This window comes from Lasioglossum baleicum, chromosome 12, assembly GCF_051020765.1.
Source record: "Lasioglossum baleicum chromosome 12, iyLasBale1, whole genome shotgun sequence".
Lineage (NCBI taxonomy): Eukaryota > Metazoa > Arthropoda > Insecta > Hymenoptera > Halictidae > Lasioglossum > Lasioglossum baleicum.
In genome coordinates, this window is record NC_134940.1 from 4,779,781 (window position 1) to 4,795,252 (window position 15,472).

Consider the following 15,472-nt stretch of genomic DNA (forward strand, 5'->3'; position numbering starts at 1 on the left):
AACTTTATTGTAAATATTTCAAATTCAAAACTACAAATTGTTTTATATTGTATTACACAAATCGTATAGAATTAAAGAAGACAATGTTAAATTTCAATTTTCTCAACAAAAACTCGTGGTTACTAGATTCTGATGTACAATATATAAAATTGAAATACATATGTTTTCGTCAAATTACAAATCTATTTTACTTCTAGTAATACCAAAATGACAGAATATAATTGCTTGTATATATTGTACAAAATATACTGCGCACACCATCGCTATCGATAGTTATCGATACCTGTCGATAGTTCTCCACCACCTTAGACCATAGAGAGGATATGAGAGTGCTCACTCCCGGGGTCTGAGTTGCCTCCAGTATAGTGCTGCCCCCACAAAAATCTTAGCCTGGAGTGGTATGTATGGTCGCTGTTTCGTGCTAGAAACAGTGCTAGAAACCACTGGTATCAACAACAGGCGAGATATTCTACTACATATATTAATTCTCTCGTAATAAATAAAATATTGTAGTTATTTTAGATATATTCTAAAAACAACAAATGATCAATAATGAATATTTGCAATGTAACGTAATTAATTGATCCTTGTCCGACATTGTCCGTAGATATCCACTTTCGACTTCTATAAGTTCGTAACAGACTATCGCACGCGCAGTAGCGCTGATGCAGTCATGAAGGAAGGATCGAAGCAAGTGTATCACACTATCACACACTAATTCACTGACAGTTATCCAGTTTGTAATGTAAGAATAGTGAAACAAGATAGCACTGACATGTAATCATAATAAGTATGGTGTAACCGAAATTAATCGTACAATTTATATAATTATATTTTTCAAACAATGGGAAACTAAAAAAGTGATTTTCCACTGAATATTCATTCGAAGGATCCTAAATTATGTAGGTGATAGCGTGCGTCTTACTGATATACTCGTAAGCGCATACTTTATAAACAGTTGTTCGAAACGATGGGTATATCGATGACATGGATAAATATAAGTGCATGCGAATGACAGTATTTGACGATTTATCAATCGCGCTCTATACATGCCTCGCAAACGAAAAAAACAGCGAGATACGTGAAAATATAATGGTTGAAATGTGCGAGTTGAAGCGATAAGCGATCAATTTATCGAACTTCTAGTTTTATAGTTTAATTATACAAACGATGGCACCCACGAGAGACAAATGGATGAGGCGTTTTATTATTCCTGAAACAACGCGACACAAGAAAGGCTTTACCATCTACAAAGTTACTTCTGTGGTACGGCGTACACTGAACATTATCTTTTTCATTATTTTTTAATATTCAATGAAGCTAATCAGAAAGTTAATTTAATTCTGTATTAAATGTTACGGGAACTTGTTTCTAGGATTGCAAGGGTGCGGGATGCACCTTCTCATTTCTCGATAATGCAGAGATGGGGTTTTTCAGTAGTCAAAACTGCTAGAGATAAGAGATAAGCTAGCACGCAAGCTTCCCAAAGTGACCTACTTTTGCGTTTTCAAAAGTATAAGCAAATTACGCCTCTTAAACGTAAGCATAGGAAATTTGGGGGCAACTGCGGCTTCGATTGATCTTTTGTATACACTTTTCGATACTGAAAAAATCCGTCTTTGCTTTATCGAGAAATATGAAGGCGCATCCTGTACCATTGCAATGCTGGAAAAACGAGACTATCCTGTTAAGTGATCCTCATTTCATACATTAAAAATACTAATAGATATATGTAGAATACATGTATATAAATATGTATTAGATTGTCCCAAAAGTTTCTTCTGGAATGTGTTCCTTTAATATTGCTAAATGAATATTAGGTTGTTGCAAAAGTTGGTTTTCGATTCATGCACATAATGCAAATTCATGTTAGGAAGTACTAAAACATTGACATAATAAAGGTTTTCGCATTGTTTGTATTTATTTAGCAACATTAAAGGAACACATTCCGAAAGAAACTTTTGGGACAACCTAATATATATACATGATTGAGACAACGTAGAAATTAATAATTGAAGATATCTGTCTCTTATTCATTCGATTACTCACAGTAATCATTATGTTTCAGGTATTTCTGAAATCTTCCCACGAAGAAATATCCAAAGTATCCGTATGGAAGCGTTACAATGACTTCAAGAAGCTTCACTCGGAGTTAAGCATTCTCTGCGTGAGATCTCAAATCAAGGAGAGTTACCCGACATTCCCAAAGCCAAAATTCTTTGGCAGGTTCGAGGCTGAAGTTATAGAAGAAAGAAGGGAATGTGCATTAAAGTTTTTAGAGTTTGTAGGCAGGCACTCGTATTTATACTCTAGCGATATTTTCATAAAATTTTTTGAAACTAGTCACGCAGATTATTCTGTGCACGATTGTTCGCAATCTCTTAGCTCCGATACATCGGTGGAAGATGATCGTCATGCTTATATAAATCATTCACCGCCTAACGATATCATTTCTCAGAATATTTTCGAAGCTAAAGTTACTCACAGTTCTATATTACCTATTTCCGTAACTGAAAATGAAACAAAGCAATCTCAAGAAGCTTCTAAATCTAAGGAACTACAATATGCACAGTTGAATGATGCAAATTCTAAGATCGAGGATAAAAAAGCATACATGACAAGAAACACAGACATAGACAAGATTATATCTAGTTTAGAAGATAATCAATTAATTTGTAATAGAAATAACAATTGCTATGAAGATTCGAATCATAATCTTCAAAATGACAATGATCGTGTAATTATACAGACATCGAGCAGCAACGTGAACACCGATGTATTTACTGCTGATGCGAATTCTTCTCCGACTATGCACGACGGTTCTGATTTACCGCAAGCATGGACAGACACTTCCCAATACATATTAGTCGCAGCTGCACATATGAACGCAGCCTTTAAACATGAAGATCTTACAGAGTACGAGGAAGCGTTTACCCAGTACAAAATGGGAATCTCTAGTTTGCGATCTGGCGTTGAATCTGATTCTAATAAAATAAGAGCAGAGATAATTAAGGAAAAAATATCGAAATATTTGGAACGGGCCGAAAAACTTTACAATAGATACCTGAATTGTAATATCTCTTTGTTGAGTAAGCCCATCTCAGAACTTCAACATTATAAAGTATTAAAGATTTTGGAAACAGTGATGCTTGTAAAAGACGTCCGCAAGAACTGCCTGAATATTGTAAAAGTATGAACAGAAATGATATTATACTACAATATACATCAAGTAAAACATATGTGCTCGAGTAATTCAATCGATAAATTTGTTGTTTCAGACTGTAGAGAAGTCAGCCACCAATAAAGAAAACGTAAGCGATTATATACTACGTGGACAGGTGCCGTACATGGTACAGTTACATGCATGCATCGATACGGAAACAACAGTATTCTTAATTTTACAACATCTCAGGTAAATGTTTGCTAGTACATACTACTATTTTGTATAATCAACTGGAAATGTGATTTTGTAATTTTATTTCAGCCGTGGAAAGTTGTGGGACTTTATACTATCGCACTATATCTCTAACAACAACCGATCATGTGATAAAAGAATTGCAGAGAACAATATTGGAAAATCAGTGAACGATAGTAATATTTTGGAGAAAGATAGTATTGAAAATGAAAATAAAGGAACTGCGTCGCTAGATAATGTGAAATTACCTAGTACAAATTCCAAAGTACAAATAAAGATAGATCAAACGGCAGTAGATAAAACAAATGAGATATATAGGAATCTATCTACTACGCAATTATTAGAGAAGGCACAGATACTGCTACAATCGGTTAATGCAACATTGAAAGAAAGTAATACTGTAGTGAATCGAGTACACGAATCTGATTACTTGTTCGACCATGAACAAAACACTAATTTATTGAATTTAAAAAACAGTATAAATCAGTCGAAAAATTGGACCGATACTCCGGTGGACATTAATAAGATATCGATAGAAATTGACAGTATAGATAAGAATACTACAATCGAAAAAATACCTGAGAACAATGTGATAATTCCTAATTACTTATTGGTAAATAATCATAAAAAAGAAAGGAGCCAATGTAGTACTGGCAATTCATCGTTAAGCGATAGTTTCAAAGATCTTAGTTTCGATGACAAGGAGTCGACGAGTTCGTCAATGGACAGCTTAAAAACCATTGATGCTCTTGACATAATAGATCACAAGAGTAACAAGGCAGATAACACTATAAATAACTCGGAGTTTAAAAAATCAGCAAAATCTCATGGGAAAACTGGAAGGAAAAGTTGTTACACGCCAATCGGTCAACAGATACAGTATATCGACATTACGCAAAAAAACAACATTGCAGATATTGAACAAGTACTATGGATGATACCAGAAAATGTTATTCGTCTTTGGGCTGCTGAAATACTTTTAGCATTAGAAGCATTGCACCAACAAGAAGTTACAGTGTTTGATTTAAGACCAGAGAACATATTACTGGATGATAATGGACACGTTCAACTAACGTACATTGTGCCGACTCATAATATAGATTTACTGAAGTATAAACACCCTTATGCGTCTCCTGAATTATGTATGTTCTCGCCGATGATTCCCCTTACTCCAGCCACAGATATCTGGAGCTTTGGTGTTATCTTATATGAATTAATAGTAGGCAATGTAAGTTCAAATAAAAATTACCTACAATTATGTTTCAAGTCAAATAACCTACATTAATGTTTCAGAAATTTCAAGTGAAACATCCAAGTGTATTTCACTCGCATTCCCTGCTTAGTATTCCTTGCAAATTATCGGAGAATGCCAAGTCCTTGTTGGTTAATGTAAGTTTCTAAATAGTATGTTAAATAATCAATTTTAAAAAAAATAGATTCTAAACAAATTATGCAAATTTTCAGATACTGAAATATCAACCGAATGAAAGGTTGACAATACCAGAGATAAAGCAGCATCCCTTCTTTAAAGAAATTAATTGGTCAAGTTTGGTAGATACATTTTAGGATGTATCTACCTAAAATATAATAGGACAAATCCCAAAAGAAAAACTTAAAATGTCAAAGTTTTGTAGTATATTTACGTACTTAAAAGCAGAAAATATTTCGCGGCAATTTCTCCATGTTTCATTTTATTTCGTAGCTTCGTAAGAACTGTTAACGATTGCAACATATTATGAAAATATCTGAAAAACAAAACCCGTCAGTCGTAACTACCACGACCACGATTCTGTTCTTCTAATTTTTTAATTGTATAGAGACTGTTACTTACAAAACACTTATTACTAGACAGCGGATTTTATGCATTTATGACAAAAATGAGAAGGTGTAACTTAAAACAGTGAAAACATTAGGAGAATTAAACAATACGATTTTCAACGTATTAAACATATTGGAAAACAAAATATATCTACATTGTGCATTCTAGTTTGTTGCAATTCAGGTACAACGTTTTTATTTCGCATAAAAATCCGCTGTCTACTTATTACATAATTTATTGCATTGCAAATGATTCAATTATGTCTGACCACTAAACTTACCGAGCCTTAAAAACTAAAGATATCTATACAATAATTTCTTATAATTATTTTTATCGTGTCAAAAATCTTAAAATAAAAAATCTGGAACTGGTCATTTGCGACGGTAGGTTTAGTGTTAATCTTTAGTTTCTAATTATTGTTGACATTCCATCAATAAACCTAGTCGTAAATATTACGTTGGCATTGTTGAACATTCCGTCTTTCAATGATACAACAATAAACTGTGAATGTTTAAAATGTCTTTTCAACATGACACCAATATTCTCCGTATGAGAGAGATCTAAAGCAGCATCAACTTCATCCAGAATATACAGAGGCGCGGGATTGAATAAAAGCATGGCTAAAATTAATGACAATGCTACTAAAGATCTCTGCCCTCCGGATAATTCACCAAGCGATTCTTTCCAAATGCCGGAAAATGCGATTTTCACTTCTAAACCATCCGTGACTGTTTGATTTTCAGGAGCTTGTAATTTTGCATCTGCTCCTGGCAACAAACTACTGAATATCGATCCAAAATCTTTGTTTACCTAGAGATTAATGTTAATTAAATATTTTGTGTAACTCCAGCATTGTTATTTATTCTTCTAAAAATTCTTAATCGACGTTACCTGTTTCCAAGCTTTAAGCAATGTTAATCTCTTCTTCTCATCCAAGTGTTTAATTGTTTCCAATATTTTCTTTTTATCATTTTCAACGATTTTCCTTTTCTTCATCATTTCATTATATTGTTCTTCTTCTTTGTCAAATAAACTGACAGCGCGTGTATTAATATTCCGACTTAGTCTTTCGTGGTGTGTTTGTAATCTATGTACCTTCTGTTTCATTTCATCGGGTTTATTAACTTCGAAATCATAAATACCACCTGTGGAGACAAAGAAAAATAATTGAAATTAGATATTCATGTGTAAAAATAATATACTGTTTCTCTGTGAATCGTTAGTTACCGGCTTTTCCAAAATAGATCTTGTCTTGTTCGATCCATTCGTACTTTCGTAGAAGTTCTGAAACTTTTTGTTTACAGTCAGTGGCGTAAAGTTGAATCGAACCGATCTCATGGTTTAACTTTTTAATGTCTAATTCTACATCTTTGCTGCGTTTTATAATCTCATCTTTTCTTGCTGCAAGCTTTCGCATCTGAACGTTTTGCTGATTAATAACGTCTTTGTGTTCTTTTATTTTGGATTGTAATCCTTTCACATTACTTTTTACTTCTTTTAATTCGTCTTCCAACTTATTCTCTATTTCTTGCGCAGACTTCAACTTTTCTTCAGATGCTTGCAACTGTTCTTTCCCACTCTCGATGCTTTCCTGCAATTCTTTTATTTCTAGTTCAAGTGTCTCTGCCTCCTGTTCTCGTTTCTGCCACTCTTTACGACTATTCTCTGCCTTCTTCTTCAGTCTTTCTAGTTCCTTCTCAGCTCCTTTCAATTGTTTCTCGCGAATATTAGCCGAGTCTTTCATTAGGTGTTCCAATTCTCCAGCACGTTTCAGATTCGCTTTCTCATTTGTTTCTGCTGTTGCCATTTTCTGCGTAAGCTCTTCGATACTTTTCTCCAACTGATCAATCTGAAATCCAAACATATATGTTGAATTAAAAAATACTCATTTCTTTTATTTCACTACCTGAAACCGTTCAAGCATACCTCTTCTTTTATTTTATAATAGACTGTCTGTTCTAATCTTTGTTTTAACACGCCGATTTCATAATTCCGTAAATCAAACGTTTGTTTTAACGACATGTACTGATCAGCAATACCAGTCAAACTTGCCAAATCGGCCTCAACATTTTGCAAATTGTGTTGTTTAATGTCCAATTCATTCTGTATAGCTTTCAACTCTTCTAGCTTTAATAAAACAGAGCCAGCCTTCGATGCTGCACCACCAGATAGTGTACCGGAAGGATCAACGACGTCGCCTTCTAAAGTAACGCATTTTCTCATAATCCTCTCATGAAACGCAATCTTCTTAGCAACATCTATATCTTTGCAAATGAAAATTTGTCCGAAAATCCAAGTCATGGCTGATCGAGTTTCTTCTGAATACTCTATAAGCGACAACGCTGGTTGCACATTCTCTGCTCCACCTATCTTTTGCGCCAAATGAACCATTCCATTATCCATCGTTCTTCCATTCATTTTGTTCAACGGAATAATGGTAACGCGTTGTTGCAACTGACCACGTTGAAGTAATTTTTTACTTGTAGTTTCAGTATCGACTATTACATTGTACAACTGAAATATAACAACTCCTATGTAATTTTAATTTCCCAATAGTATAAATATTTACGTACCTTTCCTCCCGCAGCAATATCTAAAGCGTACGCGGCTCTCTTATCCTTAACTGTAATTAATTTGCACACCACTCCTTTCACAGAATTGGGATTGAAATTAGGTTCAGGTTTTTGATATTCAAATCTAGTTTGTGGATGTCTGGATTCGAAGTAATCCACTTTTTCTTCCAACGCTCTTATCTCGTTTCTCAGCGTATGCCTTTGTTGTTTTAACGCTTCTATGGTTCCGTCTTGATAATTTAATCGTTTCAGTTGATTCTCCATATTCTTTAGCTCCTTTTCCTTATCTTCAAGATCTTTAGTATATTTCTTATACTCGTCTCCAGTACTTTTCAAATCCGTCTTCTTCCTTTTTAGTTGTTCTCTATTATGATTTAATGTCATGTCACATTGTTTACGCTCTGTCTGTGCTTCGGAAGCTGCTTGCTTCGCCGTTATTAATTGCTGCTCCAACGTTGCATTTTCACCATCTTGACTCTCCAATAAACCGGAACTAATCTTCTGATATTTTTCTTGCGCAGCCTCCACAGCTTTACAATCTTGTTGATCCGTCTCTTTCAATTGTTTGAAAAGCCCTTCAACTTTAGCATATTCTTTCTGCCTGGATGCGCAAGTAATTTCGTCGTCTTTTATGTTAATCTTCAATTGTTCTACAGCCTTTACAGCAGCTTTCATGCTTTCTTTGCTGCTGTTCACTTCAGCCGTTAGTTTACATTGCTTCTTTTCTACCTCTTGTAATTCTTGCTCCAGAGATTGTAGCTGACCCCCTGTTTCCTGAAAGAATAAAATACTTAGGAAAACAATTATATAATAATTTGCATTTTTAATCAAAACACATACTGTATCTCTCGTTTTGGCAACTACATCGTACTCTTTCTCTATTTCTTTAAGTTCTTCCTCGCCGGCTGCAATACCTTTAGTTATTTCATTGATTTTATCCCTAACTACTTGTACATTTTCCTCCGCTTTCTGACTCTCATTTATAGCGTTCACGTATTTCCAAGCGAGGCAAATTCTTTTACAATGTTCTAATTCTCTTTCTATACGTTGAAATTCCACGTATTGCGATTTTTCTTCCTTGAGTTTTTCCAATTTTGGGCCTAGCTCTTCTTTCAAAATCTAAAACAAATTACGTTTATGAATACGTACTTAAATTAAATTTATGTAGAAACATAGAAATTATTTTTTACATTGTTTATTTCATTCAATTTACTGTCTTTCTTTTCTATAGTCTTTAACGCAGCCTCTTTCTTGTTCTCGTACATTCTTGTACCCGCAGCCTCTTCTATCATAGATAAAATTTCTGCGGGTTTCATGTTAAGAACTTTCGTTATTCTCCCTTGCATAATCAAGAAGTGTGGATTATTCACGTTCAATTGAACGGAACAAAACATATCTTGTACACGCTTGTTTGGAACATTGGAACCGTTGATCAAATACTTATTTTTCCCACCGATTACAACCTCTCGTGTGATTGTTATCTCTTCGTAATGTTCGTATCCCATCGGAGACGAATTTCTATCACGATTGTCGAACGTTATTGTAACGCTAGCTTTTTTAATACCTGCTTGACCAGATTTATAAACTAAATCTTGTAACGACGCTGCACGGACCTGTAATCAAGAAATTATTATAGGATGATGTCCACTTCTGTGAAAGCAATTATAGAGTTTATGAAGAATAAAATTTTATATTATAATACATTGCTGATTTTGATAGATTCATGAAGAAATTCACTGGGTGAAATATAAAACAATAAAAGAACATAAAATTCTATAGCACACCTGGCCAAGATTTGAAATACCCAAAACAAAACATATCGCATCCAAAATATTTGACTTCCCGCTACCATTAAATCCTGTGATCGCGTTGAACTCTTTATCAAAACCAAGGATTTCAATTCTTTTTCCGTACGACTTGAATCCGTCTAATACCATACTCTTGATATGCATCTTGAAATATGAAAAATACAAATTAAGCAAAAGTACAAATTCAAATCGTCATAGTGACCGGTATAATGCGCGTATTTTACGTAAATAGAACATAGAATGGAAACAAGCTACGAGTCATACGAACTCATATTTATATATATACACTTTGTTTCCGTTTTCAATTTCTTTGTAACCATTATAATGTTTTCGGTTATTTTCCTAAAGTCTTTCACTTTTAATCAAATGTATATTATAAACGAAGAACATGTGTTTAAATATTTATATGTAGTTCACTTTTTCACATCGACGAAGTTTTTAAGTTGATCTAAGTAGCACCCTCATCCTATTGGATGATCTTTTTAGAGTTTTTAGAGTTCTGCTATCTATTTGTAGTGTATAAATTCATTCATAGTATTCGGCAGTGATCAGTGATCACAGCATGATCACAGGCAATGATAATCATTTGGAAAAACGGTGCAAACTTTGCATAAAGAATTGTAACCCAGTCTATCCCTATAATAAGTCTATGGTTGAGAGCCAACCTCTGATTCGTTATTATATAAAATGGCTAGCGCGTTGCGATTGGTCGACAGATCAGCCAAACACGTCAAGCGTCATTTGTTTGGAGTTTGGAGTAGTTTGGACGCTGAATTGTCGGTCAGTTCAGTTTGGTTCAGTTCAGTTCAGTTGTATTCGGAAAGTGCGGCGATAAGGATACTGGTTTCCGCAGAGGAAGGGACGCCAGTATTTGATTTGCGAAAAGGACGCAGGTGTTACTATGTGAAAGAATAAACTGGAAGAAAGAGAACGTGTGGATCACGATGCGTGGAAATACGTGTGCGGTTAATTATTATCCTAGCCCGAATAATAGTCTATTGTGCACGTAAGACTCGCGTTTGTTTGCGGTGTTGCGAAACAGAAGGGAATCGATTGTTAATTTACAAAGAAAAAGAAAGTCCTGACGAACACAATGTCTTTAAGTGCTAGCGCGGAAAACTTATCAACCGAGGGGCAAGTAAGTGAAACCATTGTATATAATTGCATTTCCTTATATGACTCACGCGAATCTTGTCATCGCATTGCTGCGTCTACTAATTATACGTGAATCGTTTCAATCTCTTTCTCTATTTGTTTTACGCTTTCTCTATCGAGGCTTTGGCAAATAGTCCGAAATCTGTTTCGATGGAAATAAAACCTGTTCAAACACATTACATGTTTTTCCCTCCCTGTCACACCGTCTATGCGCTCAATGCACGTTTACCTATTAATATATTAATATTTCCCACGAACATGATGTTCGCTGTGTGTTATGTTTGTCCAGCAGAAAGGGATTTTTTAAATATCAACGCAAATTCCTTGTCTGCAGTTAATTTATTGAAGTTGCATACTCAGCCACTCCCATGACCATTCCAATACCCTTTCCACACACGTTTTTTTTCTCATGTTAAGCATACTGCAATCATTCGTAGGACGTTTTATGGTTGCTACTCTTATTATCTCTTATTATTTTATTTATAAACTTGACTCATAGCTAAAGTTTAAAACAGATTCCTTTTCTCTTCTGTTTAATAGAACAATGAAAGGTGGAATATGTGCCTTGAGCTGGCGCTCGAGGGCGAGCGTCTATGCAAGGCTGGGGATTGCAAGTCCGGAGTGGCATTCTTCCAAGCTGCGATTCAAGCCGGCACCAACGACTTAAAGATATTAAGTGCAATTTACAGTCAACTTGGGAACGCGTACTTTTACCTAGGAGATTATGTGAAAGCAATGCAATATCATAGACTGGACTTGACACTGGCACGTAACATGGGAGACAAACTAGGGGAAGCTAAGTCGAGCGGTAACTTGGGGAACACATTGAAAGTGATGGGAAAGTTTGACGAGGCTATGATCTGCTGTAAAAGACACTTGGAGATTTCTAGAGAAATCGGGGATAAATTGAGCGAAGGAAGAGCTCTATACAATTTGGGGAATGTTTATCATGCTAAGGGGAAGCAAGCCGGTAGGATAGGTCATCAGGATCCTGGGGAATTCTCCGAGGAAGTTAGACAGTGTCTAGAGCAAGCTGTTCAGTATTACGAAGAGAATTTAGAGCTGATGAAGGAGCTGGAAGATTCTGCTGCTCAGGGTAGAGCCTGTGGGAATCTAGGGAACACCTTCTATCTGTTAGGTGATTTTAAACAAGCAATTTATTATCACAATGAAAGACTAAAGATAGCCAAGGAATTCGGAGACAAAGCTGCCGAGAGGAGGGCCAACAGTAATTTAGGAAATTCGCATATATTCCTCGGTGAATTCGAGAAGGCTGCGCAACATTATAAAAGGACTCTGGACCTTGCACAAGATTTACGGGACAGAGAAGTGGAAGCACAGGCTTGCTACTCATTAGGAAACACATACACTCTTCTTAAGGACTACTCGACCGCGATAGAGTACCATTTGTGGCATCTTGAAATAGCCAGGCAGCTTAAAGACAGAGTGGGCGAAGGTCGTGCCTGTTGGTCTTTGGGTAATGCTTACGCGGCAATGGGAAATCATGAGAAAGCATTGCATTATGCTAATCTCCATCTAAACATCTCTAAAGAACTGGAAGATCCAATGGGCCAGGCCACAGCACAAATGAATGTCGATGATTTACAAAAGATCCTGGGTATAGAGAAAAGCCAACACGAAAATAACAAAGAGAACATCGCACAAAAACTCTCAACCAATACTGGGTCAAATAATATATCTTCACCTTGTAGATATAGACTTAGAAGGCAAAGTATGGATAATTTAGATCTCATTAAGGTAATTTGTGATTGCTTATGTATTTACGCCAGCAATGACGAGTTCGTAATATAATTGGAAATTGATTTTAGCTTACGCCCGATGCAAAGCTGAAAGAACAAGCAGAGTCTCAAATAGATAAAAGCAACAACGCGACTCCACAATTTACTCAAAAGGAAGACGATAGCTTCTTCGATCTTCTGTCTCGTTTCCAATCTGGCAGAATGGACGATCAGCGTTGTGCTTTGAACACGAACCGAAGTCAGAAGTTCAGACCGATCACGCCTGAAGTGTCTGATTCGGATGACAAGTGCGTATTTGTTGAAGGTAAACGTTATTCTGCGTACTTCGGTATTAAAATGTACTAATTTCGCTTTTAGGGACGGAGAGGATTTGTTTGAGCTGATTGCGGGTATGCAGAGTAAAAGAATGGATGAGCAACGGGTGACGCTGCCTTATTTGCCCGGTCTAAACACTAACCAGGATGCGGACGATTCCTTCATTGAAATGCTTGTTAGGTGCCAGGTATGTATTCGGATATATATAATCATTTTATTTTCTGATTGTAATGATTGTATGATCATTTGTTTGAACAGAGTTCGCGTTTAGAGGATCAACGAAGTCCTCTACCTGCGTCGTCGACAGTACAAGATGCTGAAGAAGAAAACGGCCAAAGAGCCAATGGGACCCAAGCAGGTTCGACAGTTCCCGAGGAAGACCTTTTCGCTATGATTCAAAGACTCCAAGCAGGACGGATGGAAGATCAAAGGGCCTCAGGGCCTCGCAAACTGTGCTAAAAACGCTTGCGTATAACGGCAGAAAGCTACTTAAATGAAAGGAAGTCTCAAACTTGATCTATATCGGACTTTATAGCTGTACGCAATAGTTATTTGATTTCATGGTTTATATGAGACCTTCAGTGCTTAATTATACAGCGTCTCTAACTACGCAATCACGTGGATGGCAGCTACAGTAACGGGCCTAGAGTCGAACAAATCTATATCCATACGAATCAATGTCTTAAACCGTACATTCTATAAATATCACTAGTATGCTAAGGAGAGATTATTCGAGGAATTATTTTCACTTGGAATTGAAGGTTCTTTTTCATTGCCTTAGTAACATAGTGCCAAAAACTTGTACATACGAGCCTAAGTTATGTACGCGATTGATCAGAAAATTATTTTTATCTTTTTTTAAGCAGTCGTAAAGTATATATACATGTATACGTTGACTAGAAAATTATTTTCTTCTCTTTTTAATTAAGTGATCGTGAAGTACAATATTATCAGTTCGTAGTGGGAACTAGGATGGGGTTAAGTAGTCGACGACACAAAAAGAAAGATATTCATTCTCGACCAGAGTTAACGTTTTGAACACTGCCAGGCTTAGAGCACGAATCGCATAAGAGTCTTGTTAAAATATAGAGTATCGTATTTCGAAGATCTATTGATCCCGGCGTAATTTGTTGCATATCTGGTATTAGAACAGTTGATTTCGGTTAACGATTATTTTTGTAAATGGCGGGGATGTAGGTGAATCTGGTGCCAAACGTTTCTTCGTTGGTTGCTGTTTATTGAAAGCAAAGAACGGAATTGTTGGTCGTTGTATATTCTCTGCACTTTTTTGTAAAGTAAACCGTTCTCTCTCTCTCTATCTCTCTTCGTCTATTGTACGTCGTAGGACGTACTACGTTTACAATCAAAATGAGTAACACGTACAGTTATAATAATTTATAACGAACGTTACCATTTTTCTCTTACGTCGTTCATGTACTTCGTCCATTCGAGAGGACGCTGACCCGAGTACTTGAGGAGGGGGTTGACATTAATCTCAATAGTACCTAATTAACACAACCCATATAGTAATCTTCCAAAGCGCTGAAACTTAACTAACGAACTTAACTGTACGCGAGGGAATTCGATTTATGTGAATTCTCTGATCTACACATCGATACAGTGTAAATGTATCACCTGATCTCCTTGTGTTCCGAAAGAAAAAAAAAGAAGAAGCTATAACGCGAGATATACGTTCATTGAAGAAGCGTATTTTCAACATTCCATTGTATTTATATCCTTTAAAGATATCTATCGGATAAGTAACTTAAATTATTGTAAATTCTCGACGTTATTTATCTCTGACTACGCGATATGAACCATTATCGGACAAACAAAAATAAACGCTTCGGTAACAATTTTTAATATAACTTAATGAAAAAAAAGGAAAAAGAGAACTGTGAAAGAATGGAACAATGCCTTAATAAGTTATGCAATTCTATCGACCTAACAAGTTTGTGTGTCTGTACGTGTGCGGTCAGAGGTCAAACACGGCCTCTTACGCCTACCTATGTGTATAAAAATAAAAATGATGTGTAACTAATTATAAAAACCGACTATAAAAAAAAAACTAACTAAAACCGAGCCTGATCGAAGGACTATAAAATTATATCTTAAATATTGTTGAAAGAAACAAATATATATATATATATTATAGTTTACGTCGTACGAAACGGTGGACGTGGGCTAATCGTAATTCCTGAATGTAGTGTTATTTTTCTTGTTGTTGAGAAAGATAAACTTTAACTGTGAACTTGCGAGTTAAACTTCGTTCCAATGGTGTACGTGTACAAGCTTATTCGTCATCGTGGTCATCGATAGAATTGACATTGATTGATTCGTTATTCAGTTTGATATAATGAGAGATGGATAACAATTATTTTTTGTAGAAATTATATTTGTACTGAATTATATATACATATATATAATTATATATACATTTAGGTTTTCGATAAACGCGACGCCGCCATCGTAGTTTAACTACTAACGAGATAGAGTTTTCTTTAAATTGTAATTTTTTACAAAGTCTGTTTTCGACGTAAACTCGCATTTCATCTTCGTATAGTTATGTATAATACAGAGATCTAATAAATATATATACTTTTTTCAAACTTTTGTATTATTGGTTT

At 35.5% G+C, this 15,472-nt stretch overlaps 3 protein-coding genes across 4 annotated transcripts; 2 read left to right on the forward strand and 1 right to left on the reverse strand.

Annotated features, from left to right (window-relative positions):
* The first annotated feature begins 635 nt into the window (after nt 1–635).
* On the forward strand, nt 636–6,083 carry LOC143214238 (ribosomal protein S6 kinase delta-1). Its single transcript, XM_076434992.1, has 6 exons — nt 636–1,266; nt 2,069–3,190; nt 3,279–3,412; nt 3,485–4,643; nt 4,709–4,804; nt 4,880–6,083. Exons 1-6 carry the CDS (start codon nt 1,171–1,173, stop codon nt 4,979–4,981), a joined length of 2,709 nt encoding a protein of 902 aa, XP_076291107.1. The 5' UTR covers nt 636–1,170; the 3' UTR covers nt 4,982–6,083.
* On the reverse strand, nt 5,280–9,859 carry Smc2 (structural maintenance of chromosomes 2). 2 transcript variants are annotated; one of them, XM_076434988.1, is made up of 8 exons: nt 9,592–9,859; nt 8,998–9,420; nt 8,648–8,926; nt 7,808–8,581; nt 7,161–7,748; nt 6,462–7,083; nt 6,126–6,379; nt 5,280–6,044 (listed from the first exon to the last, which is right to left on the reverse strand). In XM_076434988.1, exons 1-8 carry the CDS (start codon nt 9,757–9,759, stop codon nt 5,637–5,639), a joined length of 3,516 nt encoding a protein of 1,171 aa, XP_076291103.1. In that variant the 5' UTR covers nt 9,760–9,859; the 3' UTR covers nt 5,280–5,636. The 2 variants fall into 2 exon arrangements, with proteins under 2 accessions (XP_076291103.1, XP_076291104.1); XM_076434989.1 differs by having other exon boundaries at nt 9,657–9,771.
* Nucleotides 9,860–10,359: 500 nt separating this feature from the next.
* On the forward strand, nt 10,360–15,450 carry Pins (G-protein-signaling modulator pins). Its single transcript, XM_076434993.1, has 5 exons — nt 10,360–10,753; nt 11,311–12,528; nt 12,600–12,817; nt 12,888–13,032; nt 13,104–15,450. Exons 1-5 carry the CDS (start codon nt 10,709–10,711, stop codon nt 13,302–13,304), a joined length of 1,827 nt encoding a protein of 608 aa, XP_076291108.1. The 5' UTR covers nt 10,360–10,708; the 3' UTR covers nt 13,305–15,450.
* The last annotated feature ends 22 nt before the right edge of the window (nt 15,451–15,472 follow it).

Coding starts and splice junctions, on each gene's coding strand:
- LOC143214238 (XM_076434992.1), top strand. CDS start 1,171: ATGGCACCCACGAGAGACAAATGGATGAGGCGTTTTATTATTCCTGAA. Junction 3,413..3,484: donor TTAATTTTACAACATCTCAG/GTAAATGTTTGC, acceptor ATTTTATTTCAG/CCGTGGAAAGTTGTGGGACT. Junction 4,805..4,879: donor CCAAGTCCTTGTTGGTTAAT/GTAAGTTTCTAA, acceptor GCAAATTTTCAG/ATACTGAAATATCAACCGAA.
- Smc2 (XM_076434988.1), bottom strand. CDS start 9,759: ATGCATATCAAGAGTATGGTATTAGACGGATTCAAGTCGTACGGAAAA. Junction 8,582..8,647: donor TTGCCAAAACGAGAGATACA/GTATGTGTTTTG, acceptor TTATTCTTTCAG/GAAACAGGGGGTCAGCTACA. Junction 6,380..6,461: donor GATCTATTTTGGAAAAGCCG/GTAACTAACGAT, acceptor TTGTCTCCACAG/GTGGTATTTATGATTTCGAA.
- Pins (XM_076434993.1), top strand. CDS start 10,709: ATGTCTTTAAGTGCTAGCGCGGAAAACTTATCAACCGAGGGGCAA. Junction 10,754..11,310: donor ACTTATCAACCGAGGGGCAA/GTAAGTGAAACC, acceptor TCTGTTTAATAG/AACAATGAAAGGTGGAATAT. Junction 12,818..12,887: donor GTGTCTGATTCGGATGACAA/GTGCGTATTTGT, acceptor TTTCGCTTTTAG/GGACGGAGAGGATTTGTTTG.